Source organism: Mustela lutreola, chromosome 17 (assembly GCF_030435805.1).
Source record: "Mustela lutreola isolate mMusLut2 chromosome 17, mMusLut2.pri, whole genome shotgun sequence".
NCBI classification, from domain to species: Eukaryota; Metazoa; Chordata; class Mammalia; order Carnivora; family Mustelidae; genus Mustela; species Mustela lutreola.
This window is the reverse complement of record NC_081306.1, coordinates 38,738,202-38,757,552: the sequence shown is the minus strand read 5'-3', so window position 1 is coordinate 38,757,552 and position 19,351 is coordinate 38,738,202. Positions and strand designations below refer to the sequence as shown.

The 19,351-nt window shown below is 38.6% G+C and overlaps 1 protein-coding gene across 3 annotated transcripts in view; it reads left to right on the top strand.

Moving 5' to 3' along the window:
* Positions 1-19,351, top strand: part of USP42 (ubiquitin specific peptidase 42) — a 70,401-nt gene that overhangs the window by 25,024 nt on the left and 26,026 nt on the right. For all 3 annotated transcript variants that reach the window (XM_059155277.1, XM_059155275.1, XM_059155276.1), the window contains exon 3: positions 1,488-1,688. In XM_059155277.1, coding sequence (XP_059011260.1) covers positions 1,488-1,688 — 201 coding nt within the window. The remainder of the gene's footprint in view (positions 1-1,487; positions 1,689-19,351) is intronic.

Here is a 19,351-nt window from a genome sequence, read left to right as displayed (position 1 = left end):
CACATGGAGTTTAAAGACCTTCACCACCAAGACTTTCCCACAGGACTTCTTTTCACTGACTCCAACTTCCCATTACTTGCTGGGGTTCCTTTCTCTCTCTCAGGCCTTAACTCACATCACCCTGCCGCGCCCTTTTTGGAGCCCTTGTCCCATTCTCTGCGCACTCATTTCTTTTTTCCTAATTTTTCTTTCTGCTCCCACTGAGCCGAAGCCTACCTTTGCATACTTAAACCCATTAATTTCTTTGTTAAAATAGAGAACCATCCATTAAGGCGTTTCCATCTCCAGCAGCACCAAGGAACTGGCAAACTTTTGGAAAGGTAGTCTTCACACGGATGATTGAACTTTCCTACCTAAGTTGTTTTTGAGCTTTACCTGAGTTCTGTTAGCATAGTTATCATTAGTAATCTGTTTATAAGTCTTGAAAATAGACATCTTTTTAGGCAACATAGAAATATGCTTATGAACACGGACAGTGGTGCCCAACAGCCTGAGTTCAGAGCCGGTTTCCTTTCCGGTACAGTGGGGATGATGTCTCTGCCACCTCTTACACTGAGACTGTGTGGTCGCTGGTAAGGACTCTAGACGTGCAGTGCCAGTGAAGGGGACGGTGAGTGTGGTGGTACTGAGTAGAAGCATCCACAGCAAATGTTCTAGAGAGTGGGCTCAGCCTGCATTTTCTGTAGATTGTGTTGAAAAAGTTTTAAGTAGGTATGAAAGAGTAGTTAGAAGGAACTCACATGTAGTCATCAGTCAGCTTTATCGACTCAGAGCAGATTATGCCTTCACCGGGGACTCCCCTGTCCATCGTTGTAAAGTAAATCCAAGATTTTTTATTTCTTCTATACATATTTTTGTTTGTATACCTAAAAAACTCTTTTCTGAAAACTTAAGCATCTTTATATTAACATTCTAGTCAATGTTAAAATTTGTCCACTTGTCAAAAAAATTTTTTTAACAGTTGGTTTGTTGAAGTCAACATCCAGACAAGGTCTATACTTTGCATTTGGTGGGCATCTCTAAGTTTCTTTGAACACCCCCTTTGGTCATTGCAGTTTATTTACTGAAGAAACCAGATCTTTTCGATTTCCCACATTCTAGGATCTATTCTTTAAATTTTCCCTTTTTTCCCTGTAGTTCGTTCGTTCTTTCTTTCTTTCTTTCTCTTTTTTTTTTTTTTTTTTTAAGATTTTATTTATTTGACAGAGATCACAAGCAGGCAGAGAGGCAGGCAGGGGCGGGGGAAGCAGGCTCCCTTCTGAGCAGAGAGCCCGATGCGGGGCTCGATCCCAGGACCCTGAGATCATGACCTGAGCTGAAGGCAGAGGCTTAACCCACTGAGCCACCCAGGCACCCCTCTTCCCTGTATTTCTGGTTAGCTGCTAAAAACCTAATTTTGACCAGATTCAGTTTGATGTGTTGCTGTTTATTGAGCTTGAGAAGCGTGCAAAGCTTTGTTTTTAAATATTTCTTGTTTATTTTTCTAGCCTTAGGTGATGGCATTGCTCCTCCACAAAAAGTTCTTTTCCCATCTGAGAAGATTTGTCTTAAGTGGCAGCAGACTCATAGAGTTGGAGCTGGGCTCCAGAATTTGGGCAATACATGTTTTGCCAACGCAGCACTGCAGTGTTTGACTTACACGCCGCCTCTTGCCAATTACATGCTATCTCATGAACACTCCAAGACATGTAAGTGTTTTGCGTTATGTTAACTTCTGTAGTGTGCTCTGTGCTAACCTACTCTCATTTTCTTTCTCTGCAATGAAGGTGAAGAATGAAGCCAAGAATTCTCTGACCACTAGGAAATTGCTTTATTCTTTTAGAAACGATGGAGGAAGGCTCTTAAGATTTGTATTCAGGCTGCATAAAAATCATTTTGCACCTCATTTGACCTGTGAAGTTATTGAAAAAGAAACATATTTTATCAGCATTTGGCATTTCTGAACCCCCTGCTGGCTTTCTATACACTTGCTAAAAAAAAGTGACATAAATGTCTGCCGCCAACAGCTTGGGACAAGCAGAGTTAAGAAATCCTGTCTCTCCTGCTTCCATCTCTTGATTCATTTGTAGGCTTATAAGTCTTAGTGGAGAGGAACCTCTTGTTATGGCCTCCAACCTCCTGAAAATTCATATAGGACTTTCTTTTGAGTGTGTGTGAGCTCCCTTTTCAACCTAAACGCCAGGAAATTAGTTAAAATATGTCTTTAATAGGTGACAGCCAGCTCAGTGGTTGACTTGTGAGATTCAGAATGCATCTAATTTTTGAGGTTTGAGCTTCTAAATATATTGTAAGTATCCTTCGTCCTTATAAATGAAATTTCTCTCTTTTTTGATCTACAGTAACACTGAGTGGTGTGTGTGTGTGTGTGTGTGTGTGTGTGTGTTGTGTGTGTGTGGGTGCTTTTCATAAATTATCAGGATGAAAACTCCTTAGGCTTCTTCTTGAATAGTTCTTTACTTAATGGAGAAATTAAACTGGATCTTTTAACTGTCCTGTACCCCCTTGCCCACCAGAGAGCAAAATAATGCTTGTCAAGAATTTGGAAAGTACAGAAAAATTTAAAGAAACCAAAGGAAAATCACCTAGAATCTCACTGTCCAGAGGTGTTTGGTATGCCAAGGGCTTTTACATTACAGAATGACTGTTTGTTCCCTTCCTTTCCCCCAAGTGCATCATTCATTCCCCACAGAAAGCCTTCCTGTCACTTCTGTGCTTAATGTAAGTAGGGTGTGGGTGAAAACCCAATACTGGCACCTGGGCCGTGAGAGAAGGGACCAACACAAAAATTCAGAAGCTCCAGGTGCCCAGAATTAGGTATCTATCTTCTATGCTGTTTGTAGCTTTTGTACTTTCTATTTTTCCTTCATTTAGCTATATCAAGGCATAATTATTTATATATATTATAAGTTAGGTACATCTCTTTGTTATATGTGCAATTTTATATATGTACATAACTTAGGTATATTTCTCTTAGCTTTATTGAGGTATAATTGACACATTCTAAATTGCACATACTCAAAATATATGTTTGGTGCATTTTGACATTTGTGTACTCCCATGAAACCACGACCGCAGGTAAGGTCCCGAATATATTCATCTCCCCCAAAGTTTTCCAGTGGTCCTTTGAAACCACTTCCTTCTACCCCTCCTGCCCTTCATCTCCTCCACCCCAGACAACAACTGGTGTGCTTTCTGTCTACTGTAGATCAGTTTGTATTTTTTAAAATGTTATATAGTCAGATTATACAGGCATATATTCTTATATTGCCTGGCTTCTTTGACTTAGTGCATTTATTTTAACATTATTCCGTGCTGCATGGATCAGTAGTTAGTTTTTTGTTTTTGTTTTTTAAGATTTTATTTATTTATTTGTCAGAGAGAGAGAGAGCGTGTGCTCTCTGCACAAACAGGCAGAGGCGGAGAGAGAAGCAGGCTCCCTGCCAAGTAAGCTGGGATCATGACCTGAGCTGAAGGCAGCAGCTTAACCAACTGAGCCACCCAGGTGTCCCTCAATAGTTAGTTTTTACTGTTAAGTAGTATTCCATTGTATGACTATACCACATTTTGTTTCTCCATTCACCCATCTATTGATGGACATTTGGGTTTTTCTCATTTGGGGCCATCATAGATTAAGCTACTATGAACATTTTTATATACATGTTTATAAACAGGTCTTTGTAAGGACATGTATTCTTTTGGGTAAATATTTAAGAGTGGAATGGCTTGGTCCTGTAATACATGTGTGTAAAGTTTAAGGTAAACTTCCAATCTGTTTCCCAGAGGGATTCCGGTATTTTACATTCCCAGCAGAAGTGACTGAAAGTTCCATTTGTTCCGTATCTCACCATAATGTTTGGTGTGGTCAGTCTCTCCAACTTAGCCATTCTAGTAGGTGTGTGGTATAGCAAGTACTACCCTACTGTGGTTTTAATTTGCAGTTCCCTAATGAGTAATGATGTTGAACATTTTTCCGTGTGGTTAATTGCCATCTGTGTACTCTCTTGGCTAAAGTGCCTGTTCAAAGCTTTTGCTTGATTTAAAATTGGGCAGTGTTCTTGTTGTTTAGTTTTGAGAGTTTTTATATATTCTGGGTACAAGACCTTTATTGGATATGTAATTTGCAAATATTATCTTCTAGTCTGGAGAAGAATATTCTTTTCACACTATTTTTTGAAGAGCATGTTTTTAGTTTTGAAGAATTCAGTGTTATTACTTTTTTTTAAAAGCTTTTAATTATTTATTTGACAGAAAGAGGGGAGAGAGAGCACAAGCAGGGAGAGCAGTAGGCAGAGTAAAGAGGAAGAATCAGGCTCTCCCCTGAGCAGAGAGCCTGAAAGCGCGGCTCTAACCTAGGACTCTGGAATCATGACCTGAGCCAAAGGCAGACCCTTAACCCACTGAGCCATCTGGGAGCTCCATTGCCCTTTCTTTTTATCAGTTATGTTTTAAGTGTATTAAGAAACCTTTGCCTCAGGGCTCCTGGGTGGCTCATTCAGTTGAGTATCTGCCTTGGGCTCAGATCGTGGTCTTGGGGTCCTGGGATCGAGTCCCATATTGGGCTCCCTGCTCAGTGGGGAGTCTGTTTCCTCCTTCTCCCTCTGCCTCTCCGCCACCTCCCCACTTGAACTCTCTGATCTCTCTCTCAAATGAATGGGTAAAATCTCTAAAGATTTTATTTATTGATTTGACAGACAGAGATCACAAGTAGCCAAAGAGGCAGGCAGGGAGAAAGAGGGGGAAGCAGGCTCCCTGCTGAGCAGAGAGCCTGATGTGGGGCTCGATCCCAGGACCCTGAGATCATGACCTGAGCTGAAGGCAGAGGCTTAATCCACTGAGCCACCCAGGCACCCCAAGAATGGGTAAAATCTTTCCAAAAAAAAAAAGAAAAAGAAATCTTTGCTTCATCAGACGTCATGAAGACTTTCTCTATATTCTTTTAGAAGATTTATAGTTGTAGCTTTTATATTGGTCCATGATCCATTTTGAGTTAATTTTTATGTGTGGTGTGAAGAGTGAATTGAAGGTCAGGTTTTTTAGTATGGATATCCAGTTGTTTCTGCTCCGTCTGTTCAAAGATAGTCCTTTCTCCACTGAACTGACTTTGTTTCTTTGTCAAAAATCAATTGACCCTATCATATGGATCTGTTTCCGGACTCTGTTCCGTTGCACTGATCCACGGTCTATCTTGACACCATAACACAGCGTCTTGATTACTATATATTAAAACGTTTTTTAAAATCAGGAAAGTCCTCCAGTTTTTCTGTCCTTTTTCAAAGTTGTTTTGGCCATTCTTGGTCCTTCGCATTTCCAAGTGAATGTTGGAGTCAGCTTGTCAACGTCTACAAAAAACTTGGTAGAGTTTTGATTGGTATAGTGTTGAATCTATGACTTAATTTGGGATGATTGACATCTAAAGGGCTGTTCTGTCCCCCAAACAAGGTACACGTCTCCATTTATTTAGGTTCTCTTTAGTTTTTCTTGGTGTAGTATTGCTTAATTCTCAAAGTACAAATTCATTGTGCACATTTTTTATCAGATTTATCCCTGAGTATTTCCTATCTTTGGAAGCCAAATTACCAATCATAATTGGTAATATTTTTGAATTTGAATTTCTAATTGTTTATTGCTGGACTATAAAAATGCAAGTGATTTTTGAATATTGATCTTGTATCCTGCAATCTTAGTAAATTTATTAATTCTGGTAGGTTTGTTTTTTTTTTTTAAGATTTCTTAAGATATTAAATGGAGTCAGTCATGTGATCTGTGCATAAGGACAGTTTAACTTCATTTCCAGTCTGCATGCTCTTTCTTGCTGTGACGCACTGGCCAGGACCTCCATTCTAGGGTCGGATGGATGTGATAGTAGATATGACATCTCCTTCTTCACCTGAGGGGGAAGGCATTTTAGTCTTTTACTTTTACGTACATTGTTAGCTGGAGAGTTTTCCTAGGTGCCTTTCACCCTGCCGAGTGTTTACTTGAACGCTAGGCCAAATTTGCATTCCAGAGATGAGCCCAGCCTGGTCATGATGTGTTATGATTTCCATGTATCATTGGATTTGCTAAGAATTTTAAAAATTTGACAAACCATAAGTGACTCTTAATCTCACAAAATAAACTGAGGGTTGCTAGGGGGAGGGGAGTTAAAAGAGGGGGGTGGTGTTATGGACATTGGGGAGGGTACGTGCTATGGTGAGTGCTGTGAAGTGTGTAAACCTGGCGATTCACAGACCTGTACCCCTGGGGATAAAAATACATTATATGTTTATTAAAAAAAATTTATAGAAAAAAAGAATTTTAAAAATTTTGCATTGATGATGAATATTAGTTTATAGTTCCTTATGCCTTTTTCTGATTTTGGTGTCAGGGTTCATGGTGTCATCATGAACTATGGTGGGAACTATGTTGGGATTATTTTCTTCTATTTCCTGGAAGACTTTTTGTAGAATTAGTGTTATATCCTACTTAAGTGTTTGGTAGATTTCAGGGAAGCCATCTGGCCCTTGAAGTTTTCTCATGGGTAGGTTTTTCACTACATATTTAATTTCTTTAATAGATCTAGGGCTCTTCAGGTCATCCATTTTTTCATCAGAGCGCTTTGGTAGTTTGTGTCTCTCAAGGAATTCGTCTTCCATGTCGAATGTACCAGCATAAAGTTGTTCATAATGTTCTGTTATCCTTTTTTATTCATCTTATCATTGATATTCTCAGAAAATCAGCTCTTGGTGTCATTGTTATTTTGTTTTCTGTTTTACTGATGTTTCTTCTTCTTTTTACCACTCTTTTTCTCCTGCCTACTTTGGATTTAACGTGCCCTATTCTAGTTTCTTAAATGGGAAGTGTAGGTCATTTAATTTGAGATCTTCTTTTCCATTTTGTTTAATGCCATAAATTTCCCTTGGAAAGCTGTTTTACTTGTGTTCCAGACATTTCAATATTTCACATGCTCATTTTTATTCAGGTCCAAGTACTTTCTAATTGCCCTTGTGATTATTTAGAGGTGTGTTGTTTAGTTGCCAAATGTTTTGAGGGTTTTCCAGAAATTGTCCTGTTACTGATTTCTAATTTAATTCTCGTGTGGTCAGAGTCTATTTTTTATTGTTTGAATCCTTTTAAACTAGAGACTTGTGTTATGCACCAGAACATGGACTGGTTTGGTAAACATCCCATGTGTACTTCATAAGGATGTGTGGTCTGCTCTGCTGTTTGGAGTTTCTGTAAATGCCGATGATAGTCAGGTTCTTCATAGTTAATTCTGTAACTAACTACCCAGGTAGTTGTCGTTTTGTTGAGGCTGTCTTCTGTGTCCTTACTGCTTTTCAGTCCACTTGTCCTATCAAATTTTGAGAGTGATCTGTTGAGATATATTTGTAATTTGTTTTTTCTTTATCAGTTTTGCCTTGTGTTTTGAAGCTCTGTCACGTAAGACTATTGTGATGCCCTTATGAAATGACCTATTCATAATTGATGAGATTACCCTCTTTATCCCAAATATGCTTTGTTCTGAAATCTACTTTAATATAAATGGAGTCCCTCCAATTTTCTTATTTTTTTCCAGTTTTCTTATGATTAATGTTAGCATGGTATATCTTTTTCCATCTTTTTACTTTTAACCTATTTGTGTCTATACTTAAAGTGGATTTCTTGTATAGATGCCCATAATGTAATTTTCTTTCTTAATTTTTTTTTTTTTTTTTTTTTTACGGTCTCTGTGTTTTATTTGTTTTCTCTTTGTCCCATTTATTCCTTACTTCCTTTTTCATCTTTTTCTGCCTTTTTTTTTTTTTTAAGATTTTATTTATTTATTTGTTAGAGATTACAGGTGAGCAGAGAGGCAGGCAGGGAGAAGAGGAAGTAGGCTCCCTGCCCAGCAGAGAGCCCAATGCAGGACTTGATCCCAGGACCCTGAGATCTTGACCTGAGCCGAAGGCAGAGGTTTAACCTACTGAGCCATCCAGTGCCCTTCTGCCTTCTTTTGAAGTGAATAATTTTATGATAGTTAATCCTTTTGGCATATTTTCTGTAACTTTGTTTTCTTTTTTCTAATGGTGGCGTTAGGGTTTGGCATACTTTTTTTTTTTTTTTTAAGATTTTGTTTATTCGGCAGAGAGAGATACAGTGAAAGAGGGAACACAAGCAGGGGGAGTGGGAGAGGGAGAAGCAGGCTTCCCACGTAGCAGAGAGCTCAATGTGGAGCTCGATCACAGGACCGTGGGATCATGACCTGAACCGAAGGCAGATGCTTAACAACTAAGCCACCCAGGCGCCCCTGGCATACATCTTTAAATGATCAGTTTGCCTTCAAGTAATATTCCATTTGTGTATTGTATTGTAAGGACTTGGTGACAGTGTACTTTCATCTCCTCTCTCCTGGCATTTATTTGTGCCATTGTCATCATCTACCTGTGTTATAATCACACAATATATTGTATTGTTTTTGCCTTAAATTAAAAAGGTTTTGCTTTAAATAGTTAAGATGTGGGGCGCCTGGGTGGCTCAGTGGGTTAAAACCTCTGCCTTCAGGGGCACCTGGGTGGCTCAGTGGTTAAGCCGATGCCTTCGGCTCAGGTCATGATCTCAGGGTCCTGGGATAGAGTCCCACATTGGGCTCTCTGCTTGGCCTGCTTCCCTCTCTCTCTCTGCCTGCCTCTCTGCCTACTTGTGATCTCCCTCGTCAAATAAATAAATAAAATCTTTAAAACAAAACAAAACAAAACAAAAAAACCCTCTGCCTTCAGCTCAGGTCATGGTTCCAGGGTCCTGGGATCGAGCCCTGCATCGGGCTCTCTGCTCAGGGGGAGCCTGCTTCCTCCTCCCTCTCTCTCTGCCTGCCTCTTTGCCTACTTGTGATCTCTATCTGTCAAATTAAATAAATAAAATCTTAAAAAAAAATAATTAAGGTGTGTTTAAAAATCTTGGTTATTTACCTGTTGAGTTATCATTTCCACTGCTTTCAATTCCTTTAGTGGATTTAGATTTCCATGTGCTCTTTTTCATGATGGCTAAAGGACTTCCCTTAACTTTGCTTGCTAGGGATGAACTCTGCTTTTTGTTTTGTTTTATTCTCAGTCTGAGATGTCCTTGTTTTGCCTTTTTAAAAAGTTAACATTTTGGGGGTGCCTGGGTGGCTAGTGGATTAAAGCCTCTGTCTTCGGCTCTGGCCATGATCCCAGGGTTCTGGGATCAAGCCCCACATCTGGCTCTCTGCTCTGCGGGGAGCCTGCTTCCCCTCTCTTTCTCTGCCTGCCTCTCTGCCTACTTGTGATCTCTGTCAAATAAATAAAATCTTTTAAAAAAATACATAAAAAATAAAAGTTAACATTTTTGTTTTGAGGTAATCGTAGATTCATATGCATTTGTAAAAGTGACACATCCGTGTTCCTTACCCAGTTTCCCCAGTGGTAAAACTGGTTGTTGGCATGAATACAGTCCGATTCAGAACTTTTCCATCATTACGGAATCCCTCATGTTCCCCTTTTATAGTCCTGCCTACTTTCTTTGTGCCCTGGTGTCCTCCTTTAACCCCTGGCAACCACTAATCTGTTTTTCATTTCTATAATTTTGTCATTTCAGGAATGCTATTTATATATATTAAGTTGTGCAATGTGTAATGTTTTGGGATTAGCTTTTTCATTCAGCATAGTTCTCTAAGCATTAATTCCCTGAAGATTCATTTAGGTTGTGTGTACTAATAGTTTGTGGGCTTTTTTTTTTTTTTTAAATTGTTGTGTAGTATTCCATGGTATGGATGGGATGTGCCATGACATTTTTTAACCAGTCATCCACAGAAGGACATCTGGGTTGTATCCACTTTGGGGATATTCTGATTAGAGCTACTGTAAGCATTAGCGTGTACAACATATGTGTGAACATATCTTTATTGCTCTGAAGTAAATGCCCAGGATTGCCATCACTGGGTCATATGGTAGTTGCAAGGGTGATTTTATAAGAAACTGTCAGTTTTCCAGTGTGCTGACATTTTACAATCTTACCAGCAAGGTATGGGAGTTCTGGTTTTTCTGCATGTTTGCCAGCATTTGGTGGTGTCACTATTTTTCATTTTAACCATACTGATAGGTATATAATGATACCTTGTTGTGGTTTTAATTTGCATTTCCCTAATGCCTAAAGGTCTAGAACATCTTTCCATGTGCTTATTTGCCATCTGTATATCCCGTTTGGTGAAATACCTCCTTGCTATCTTTTGCTCATTCTCTGTTGCATTTTTTGTTTTTATGCCATTGAGTTTTGAGAGTTGTTTATATAGTTAGTTTATATAGTTGTTTATATAGTTGTTGGATATGTAGGCTCCGAAGAATTTCTCCCACCCTGAGGCTTGTCTTACTATTATTATTGTTGTTGTTTTGTTAAGATTTTGTTAGAGTGCGTGAGAGAGAACACAAGCAGGGGGAACGGTAAAGCAGACTCCCTGCTGAGCAGGGAGCCTTATGTGGGACTGATCCCAGGACCCTGGGATGATGACCTGAGCTGAAGGCAGAGGCTTAACCCACGGAGCCACCCAGGTGCCCCGGGGTTTGTCTTTACATTCCCTTAACAAGGTCTTTCACAGAACAAAGTTTTTAATTTTGGTGAAGTCTGACTTTTCCTTTTATGGATTGTGCTTTTGGTGTCGAGTTTAAGATCTTTGCCTAGCTCTTGATCTTGGAGATTCTCTCATATTGTTTTCTGAAAGTTTTATAGTTTACACTTAGGTCCGTGATCCATTTTAATTTTTGTATAGTTTGAGATTTGGGTGAAGTCAGTTTTTTGTCTATAAATGCCTTTTCTCCAGCACCATTTGTTGAAAAGGCTATCTTTCCTGGGGCGCCTGGGTGGGTCAGTGGGTTAAGCCTCTGCCTTCTGCTCAGGTCATGATCCCAGGGTCCTGGGATTGAGCCCCCCATGGGGCTCTCTGCTCAGTGGGAGGCCTGCTTCCCCCTCCCCCTCTGCCTGCCTCTCTGCCTATTTGTGATCTCTCTCTCTCTCTCTGTGTCAAATAAATAAATAAAATCTTTAAACAACAACAACAACAACAACAACAAAAAACAAAAAAAAAAAAAGAAAAAAGGGAAGGCTATCTTTCCTGTATTGAATTGCTTTTACACTTTTATAAAAAAAAAATCACTTTGGGGGCACCCAAAATCACTTGGGGGGCACCTGGGTGTCATGATCTCAGGGTCCTGGGATCGAGCCTCGCATCGGACTCTCTGCTCAGCGGGAGGCCTGCTTCCTCCTCTCTCTCTCTGCCTGCTTCTCTGCCTACTTGTGATCCCTGTCTGTGTGTCAAGTAAATAAATAAAATCTTTTAAAAAAAAAATCACTTGGGCATTCTTGTGTGCGTCTCTTTCTGGGTTTCCTGTTCTATTCCGTTGCGGTATGCGTTCGTCCCTCCACACAGTCTTGCTGTTAGTTTTGTAGTAAGTCCTGATATCAGATAGAATGATTCCAGCCACTTACTGTCTTTCAAAATTATTTGAGCTATTCTTGTTTGTCTGTCTTTCCCTATAAACTATAGAATAGTAGTATAATACCTACAAAAAGTCTTTCTGGGATTTTGTGATGTGTGAAACCTGAATTTCAGTTTGGAGAGGGAGAATCAATGCCTTTACTAAAGTTGACATTTTCAGTCTGTGAAATGGTATATCCATTTATTTAAATCTTCATTATTTTTATCCCTGTTGTGTAATATCATGACGTTTTGTCTTGTTAGGTTTACACATAGTTTTGTTTTTTTGAGGTATTGTTAGTGGCATTATATTTTTGATTTTGCTGTCCATATGTTTGCTGCTGGTTGTAAAGATACATTTTATTTTCATATGTTGATCTCATATCCTGTAACCTTGCCAAACTCAGTTATTAGTTGAAGACTTTTTTTTTTTGGTAGACTCCTTAGATTTTTCTAGTAGACAGTCATGTTATATGCAAGTGTGGACAGTTTTACTTATTCCTTCCTGATTGGTATGCTTATTTCCTATTCTTATTTCACTGGCTAGAACTTAAGGAGAGTGGACATTTTTGCCTCATTTCTGGTATTAGGAAGAGGAGCATTCGTTTGATGTTAGTGGTAGGTTTTTCGGTATATGCTCTTATTAAGTTAAGTTAAAAGAGTTAAAAGAGTTTTCTCTGTTTCTTAAGTTAAAAGAGTTTCCTCTTTTTTTTTCCTGATTTTTGCTTTCTTTCATGAATGAGTGTTGATTTTTGTTAAATGCCTTTTCGATATCAAATTGATATGATCATGTGATATTTCTTCTTTAGCCTGTTACTATGGCAGATTATACCAATAGTTTCCAGTATCAAGTCATCTTTGTATCCCTGGAATAAATTCCATTCAGTCATAATGTGTAATTGTTATTTTAAGTTTTTATTTTAATCTCCTGGTGCTCGTCAAAACAGGTGCATTCCTTAATCCCCATCACCTGTTTCCCCATTGCCCCACTCAGCTCCCCTCAGGTAACCATCGGTTTGTTGTTTGTAGCTGAACAGTATTTCTTGGTTTGTGTCTCTCTTTTCCCTTTGGTTGCTCAAATTACACATATGAGTGAAATCATATGGTGTTTGTCTTTATCTGACTGATTTTTTACACTTAGCATTATGCTCTCTAGGTCCATCCATGTTATTGCAAATGGCAAGATTTCATCCTTTTTTATGGCCGAATAATATTTCCAGTATATATACCACATCTTGTTTATCCATTCATCAACCAGTGGACACTTAGATTGCTTCCATATCCTGGGTATAGTAAATAATGCTGCTACAAATATAAGGGTGCATGTATTCCTTTCTTTAAATTAGTGTTTTTGTATTCTTTGGGTATATACTCAGTAGTGCAGTTGTGGGACTGTAGGGTAGTTCTATTTTTATCTTTTTGAAGAACCTTCATACTGTCTTACAGAGTGACTGTGCTAGTTTGCATTCCTATGAATAGTGCAAGAGGGTTCTTTTTCTCCACATCCTTGCCAACCCTTGTTGTTCCTTGTGTTGATTTTAGCCATTCTGTGTGAGGTGATACCTCATTGTAGTTTTGATTTGCATTTCCCTGATGATGAGCATCTTTTCATGTGTCTGTTGGCCATCTGTATGTCTTCTTTGGAGAAGTGTCTGTTCATGTCTTCCGCCAATCTTTTAATTGGATTATTTGTTTCTTGGGTATTGAGTTTTATAAGTTTTCTTTCTTTTTTTTTTTTTTTAAGATTTTATTTGTCAAGAGAGAGAGTAAAGAACAAGCAGGGGGAGAGGCAGGCAGAGAGAGAAGCAGGCTCCCCTCTGAGCAAGGAGCCCGATGTGAGACCCAATCCCAGGACCCTGGCATCATGACCCGAGCCAAAGGTAGATGCTTAACCGACTGAGCCAGCCAAGCATCCCAAATTTTATAAGTTCTTTATAGATTTTGGATTCTAGTCCCTTATTGGATACATCATTTGCAAATATCTCCTCTCCTTCTGTAGCTTGGCTTTTAGTTTTGTTGATTGTTTCCTTCATTGTACAGAAGATTTTTATTTTGATGTAATCCCAGTGGCTTATTTTTTGCTTTTGTTTCTCTTGCCTCAGGGTACCTGTCTAGAAAAAAAGTTGCTATAGCCAGTGTCAGAGAAATTACTACCTGTGTCCTCTTCTAGGATTTTTATGGTTTCAGGACTCATATTTAGGTCCTTTATACATTCTGAATTTATTATCACATATGGTATAAGGAAGTGATCTAGTTTCATTCTTTTGCTTGTTGTAGTCATGTTTTCCCAACACCCATTTGTTGAAGAGACTATCTTTTTCCGTTCTCTCCTGCTTTGTCAAAGATTAATTGACCATATAGTTGAGGGTCCATTTCCGGGTTCTCCTATTCCATTGATCTATATGTCTATTTTTGTGCTGGGACCATACTGTTCTAATTATTACAGTTTTGTAATGTAACTTGAAGCCTGGAATTGTGATGCCTCCAGCTTTGCTTTTCTTTTTCAAGACTGCTTTGGCTATTCAGTGTCTTCTGTGGTTGCATACAAATTTTAGGATTGTGGATTCTAAATTTGTGAAAAATGCTGTAGGTTTCTTTTTTTTTTTTTTTTTTTTTTTAGATTTTATTTATTTATTTGACAGGATGAGAGAGATGAGATCACAAGTAATTGGGGGGGGTGCGGGGAAGCAGAGCTGAGCAGAGGACACCCCCCCGCCCCCATGCAGGGCTCATCCCAGGACCCTGAGATCATGACCTGAGCTGAAGACAGATGCTTGACCGACTGAGCCACAGAGGCGCCCCAGAGTCCAGATCTTTCACCTTTTTGGTTAGGTCTTTTTCCTAGGCATCTTGTGATTTTTGGTGCAGTTGTAAATGGGTTTGTTTTCTTAATTTCTCTTTCTGCTTCTTCATTATTGGTGTGTAGAAATGTAGTATGTTCCTGTAGATTGATTTTACGTCCTGCGGCTTTACTGAATTCATGTATCAGTCCTAGCAGTTTTTTGGTGGATGGAGTATTTGGGTTTCCTATATATATAGTATCATGTCATCTGCAAATAGTGAATGTTTTACTTTTTTCCTTACTGATTTGGATGCCTTTTATAAATTCTTTTTGTTGTGTGGTTGCTGTGGCTAGCACTTCTAGTACCGTGTTGAGAGTGGACATCCCTGGCTTATTCCTGACTGTAGAGGAAAAACTCTGTTTTTCCCCACTTATTATGTTGAGTTATGTTCCCTTTAAAGCTACTTTGTCAAAGTGCTTATCATGAATGGATGTTGTACTTTGTCAAATGCTTTTTCTGCCTCTATTGGAATGATTATGTGGTTCTCACCCTTTCTCCTATTGATGTGCTGGATCACACTGATTTGCAAATATTGAGCCACTCTTAAAACCCAGGAATACATCCCACCTGACTGTGGTGAATGAGTCTTTTGATGTGTTGTTGGATTTGGTTTGCTAGTATTTTTCTGAGGATTTTTGCATCTGTGTTCGTTAGAGATACTGGCCTGCCATTCTCTCTTTGAGTGGTGTCTTTATCTGGTTTTGGTATCAGGGCAATGCTGGCTTCATGGAAGGAAAACTTCCAACTTCGTTCTTTTCCTGTGTTTTTGGAATAATTTGAAAAGAATAGGTACTAACTCTTTAAATGTTTGGTAGAATTTGTCTGTGAAGCCATCTGGTCCTGGACTTCTGTTTGGGAGTTTTTCGATTGCGGATTCAATTTCTGTGCTAGTAATAAGTCTGTTCAGCCTTTCTGTTTCTTCTTGATTCCGTTTTGGGAGGTTATTATTTCTAGGAACACATCCAGTTCTTCTAGGTTGTCCAATTTATTGGCAAATAGTTTTTCATAATGTTCTCTTATAATTGTTTATATTTCTGTGTTGTTTATTGTTTTTCCTCTGTCTTTTGTGATTTTATTGATTTGGGTCCTTCTTTTCTTCTCAATAAGTCTAGCTTAGAGGTTTATTAGTTTTACTGATTTTTTTTTTTTTTTCAAAGAAACAGCTTCTGGTTTCATTGATCTGTTTTATTTTTAGTTTTAGTTTTTATATAATATATTTCTGCTCTAATCTTTATTTTCCTTCCTTCTTCTGGCTTTAGGTTTTGGTGGTGGTTCTTTTTCTAATTCCTGTAGGTGCAGGGATAGGTTATTTATATGAGATTTTTCTTGCTTGAATTAGGTCTTTATTGCTAGAATTTTCCCTCTTAGAACTGCTTTTGCTGTATCCCAGAGGTCTTGAACCATCTTTTTTCATTTTCATTCATTTCTGTTATTTTTAAACTTTTTCTTTTATTTCCTTGATGACCCATTCATTTTTAATAGCATATCATTTACCCACCATGTATTTGTGGTCTTTTCAGATTTTATCTTGTGGTTGACTTTAGTTTCACAGTGTTGTGGTCAGAAAAGATGCATGGTGTAACTTTGGTCAGTTTAAGTTTGCTGAGGCTTATTTTGTGGGCTAATATGTGATTTGTTCCATGTGTTCTATGTGTATTTTGTGTTCCATGTGTATTTTGTTTTAGGATGGAATGTTCTGAATATATCTATTAAATCCATTTGTTCCAGTGTGTCATTCAAAGACATTGTTTCCTTGTTAAAGATCTGTTTAAATGATCTGTTCTTTGATGTAAGTGGGGTGTTAAAGTCTCCTACAATTACTGCTTTATGTTTATTATTTTCTGTTTTATATATTTGGGTGCGCCCATGTTGGGTGTGTAAATATTTACAATTACTATGTCTTCTTGTTGGATTGTCTGCTTTATTATTACATAGTTTATATATATCTTCTTTGTCTCTTTTTACAGTCCTTGTTTTAACATCCATTTTGTCCGATATAAATATTGCTACTCTGGCTTTCTTTTGACATCCATTTGCGTGATAAATATTTCTCCATCCCCCCATTTTCAATCTTTAGGTGTCTTTAGGTCTAAAATGAGTATTTTATAGGCAGCATAAGATGAGTCTTGTTTTTTTATCCATTTTGTCACCCTCTGTTTTTTGATTCAAGTGTTTAGTCCCTTTACATTCAAAGTAATTACTGATAGGTGTGTGTCAATTTTATTGCTTGTTGTTTCTGAAGACTTCCTGATTCTTTCTTGTCTTTCTCTCTTTCATAGTTTTCTGGTTTTTTTTAGTGATATATTTGGATTTTTTTTTCTTTATTCTTTGCATAATTATTAGTGGTTTCTGATTTATGATTACATTTAGGTTTGTATATAATGTCTTCTACATATAGCATTCTATATTAAGTGGGTGATTGTTTAAGTTTGAACCCATTCTTACCCCTCCCCATGTTTTAGGTGTATGGTGTCCTCTTTTACATCCTTTTGTTTTGTTAGATCTTTGATTTTTTTATAGAAATATTCATTTTTACTGCTTTTATGTTTCCTAACTTCATATTGTCATTTTTGGTCTTTCTTTTCCACTCAAAGAGTCCCCTTTCAATATTTCTTGCAGGACTGGTTTAGTGGCCACAAACTCCTTTAGTTTTTGTTGGGGAACTCTTTGTTTCTCCTATTCTGAATGATATCCTTGCTGGATAGAGTATTCTCGGCCGCAGGTTTTTCCCATTCAATGCTTTGAATATATTATGCCACCCTTTTCCAGCTTGAAAAATTTCTGCTGAAAAATCTGCTGATAACCTTAAGGGGTTTCCTTTGTATGTAACTGTCTTCTTTTGTCTTGCTGCTTGTAATGTTTTTTCTTTATGACTATATTTTGCCATTTTAATTATAATATGTTTTGGTGTGTATCTGCTTTTGTGGATTTTGTTGGGGGCTCTATGTGCCTCCTAGATCTATCTGTTTACTTCCCCAGATTAGGGAAGTGTTCAGCTATTATTTCTTCATATAAATTCTCTGCCCCCTTTTCTCTCTCTCCTTTTTCTGGGATCCCTATAAATATGAATGTTACTATGTTTGATGGAGTCACTGAGTTCTCCAAGTTCTCAGTTCTCCAAGTCTATTCTTGTTTTCTCTCTTTTGTTCAGCTTGATTACTTTCTATTACTTCGTTTTCTAGGCCATTAATTTGTTCCACTGCCTCTTCTAGCCTGCTGTTCATTCCATTGAGTGTGTTTCTCATTTCATTTATTGAGTCCTTTATCTCTGCTTTTATTCCTTATCTCTATGTTAATGGTCTCACTGATGTCCTCCACTCTTTTCTCAAATCCAGTGAGTATCCTTTGATCATTGCTTTAAATTCTCCATCAGCCATGTTACTTAGAACTGTTTTGCCTAGATCTCTGGCCTATGGCCTTCCTCTTCTTTCATATGATATAAATTCCCCTGTCTTCTCATTTGATCTAAGTCTCTGTGCCTGTTTCTGTGTGTTAGGAAAGTCACTTATGGCTCCTGGTTCTAGAGGGTAAGCTTTATGAAGAAGAGGTCTTGTAATGCCTGTGCCCTGCAGTGTAGTGTCTTCTGGTCCCCAAGGCCCCGTGCTTCTGGGATGTATCCAGTGTGTGCTATGTGCACTCTGCTGTTGTATTTTAGTCCCTTTATTTTTCATCCAGTTGTCTGCAGAGGCTCTCTTTGCCTGTGTTGGGCAGTGTTTGGTCCTGGCTTGACTGTGGCAACTTTTAACTAGCTGTGCTCTGGTCTGCTAGTAAAATGAGACCTGTTACTGCTGCTGCGTGGAACCAAGGCTTCGCAGAACGTCGTGTGCGGAGACAGGTGTTGGCTGGGATTTGGGGCCAGTCTTCTTGGGGAAGGACCTGCTGTAGCGGGACTGAGGCAAGTGTGACTGGGAATGGTGGTTCCAGAGCACAGGGGAGCTTGGCGTTGTTGGTGCTGCGCTGGTTCCCGCAGGTAGCTCTGTGTTTATGCTGAGGTTGGGAGAGGGAAATGGCACCAGCCAGTTCCTTTGTTTCTCATGCGGGGGCCTCCCCTGGAATGCTGTTTTTCTGGAACACTGTTCTTCGAGATGAGCAGCTAACCTCCCCATTGTGTGCCCTAGCTCCTCTTCAGATGGCTGTTTCCATGCTGTGTGTCTGGAGGCTGTTTGCCCTGCCGTTTTTCCAAGAGCAACACCAGTGTCTTCTGAGCTCTACCAGAGCCAAACACTCTGACCTTTAACACTTCAGGCTTTAAGTACTCCTGATTGTAAGAACTCATGAAACTTGGATCCTTTCACTTTCCAAGCCAGTTGCTATGGGGATTCATCTTCCCTGTGCACCGGCCTGTGTGCTGGTTTGTCTTGCACCCTTTTCTGTGACTGCAGCTCCCTCCCCACTGCATTTGCCACATTTTCTCTTCCAGTCTGTATCTGTGCACTTCCTGTCGCCTTCATCTGGCCCCTTCTGTACCTTCCGTTGTGGAGTTTGTTCTGCCAATCCTCAGATCGATTCTAGGATATTTAGGATGATTTGATAGTTATCTTCTTGTGTTCAAGGAACCTAGGCCCCTCCTGCTTGGCCACCATCTTTTCTTCTCTCCTCTAATGTGTAATTATTTTTGTATTTTGTTGAGTTTTATTTGAATATTTATTGAAGGTTTTTGCATATTCATGAGAGATGTTTGTCTATAATTTTCTGGTTTTATACCATTTTTGTTTGGTATCAGGGTAATACTAGTTTTACAAAATGAATTTGGGATATATTAATTCCTGTGTTTTTGAAGAGATTGTATAGTATTGATGAAAATCCTTATTTAAACATTTGGTAGAATTTATCAGTGAAACTGTATTGGCCTGGAGATTTCTTTTTTGTGAGTTTTTAAATTACAGATTCAATTTTTGGTATCTGCAAGGTCTGTATTGTTATCCTTGGTTTTGTTTCTGATATTGGTAATTGCTGTAAATTTCTCTTTCAGCACTTCTTTAGCTGTGTCTTCACATTTTTAATATGTTGTCTTTTCATTTTCATTCACTTCAGTGCATTTTTTAATTTCCCTTGAGACTTA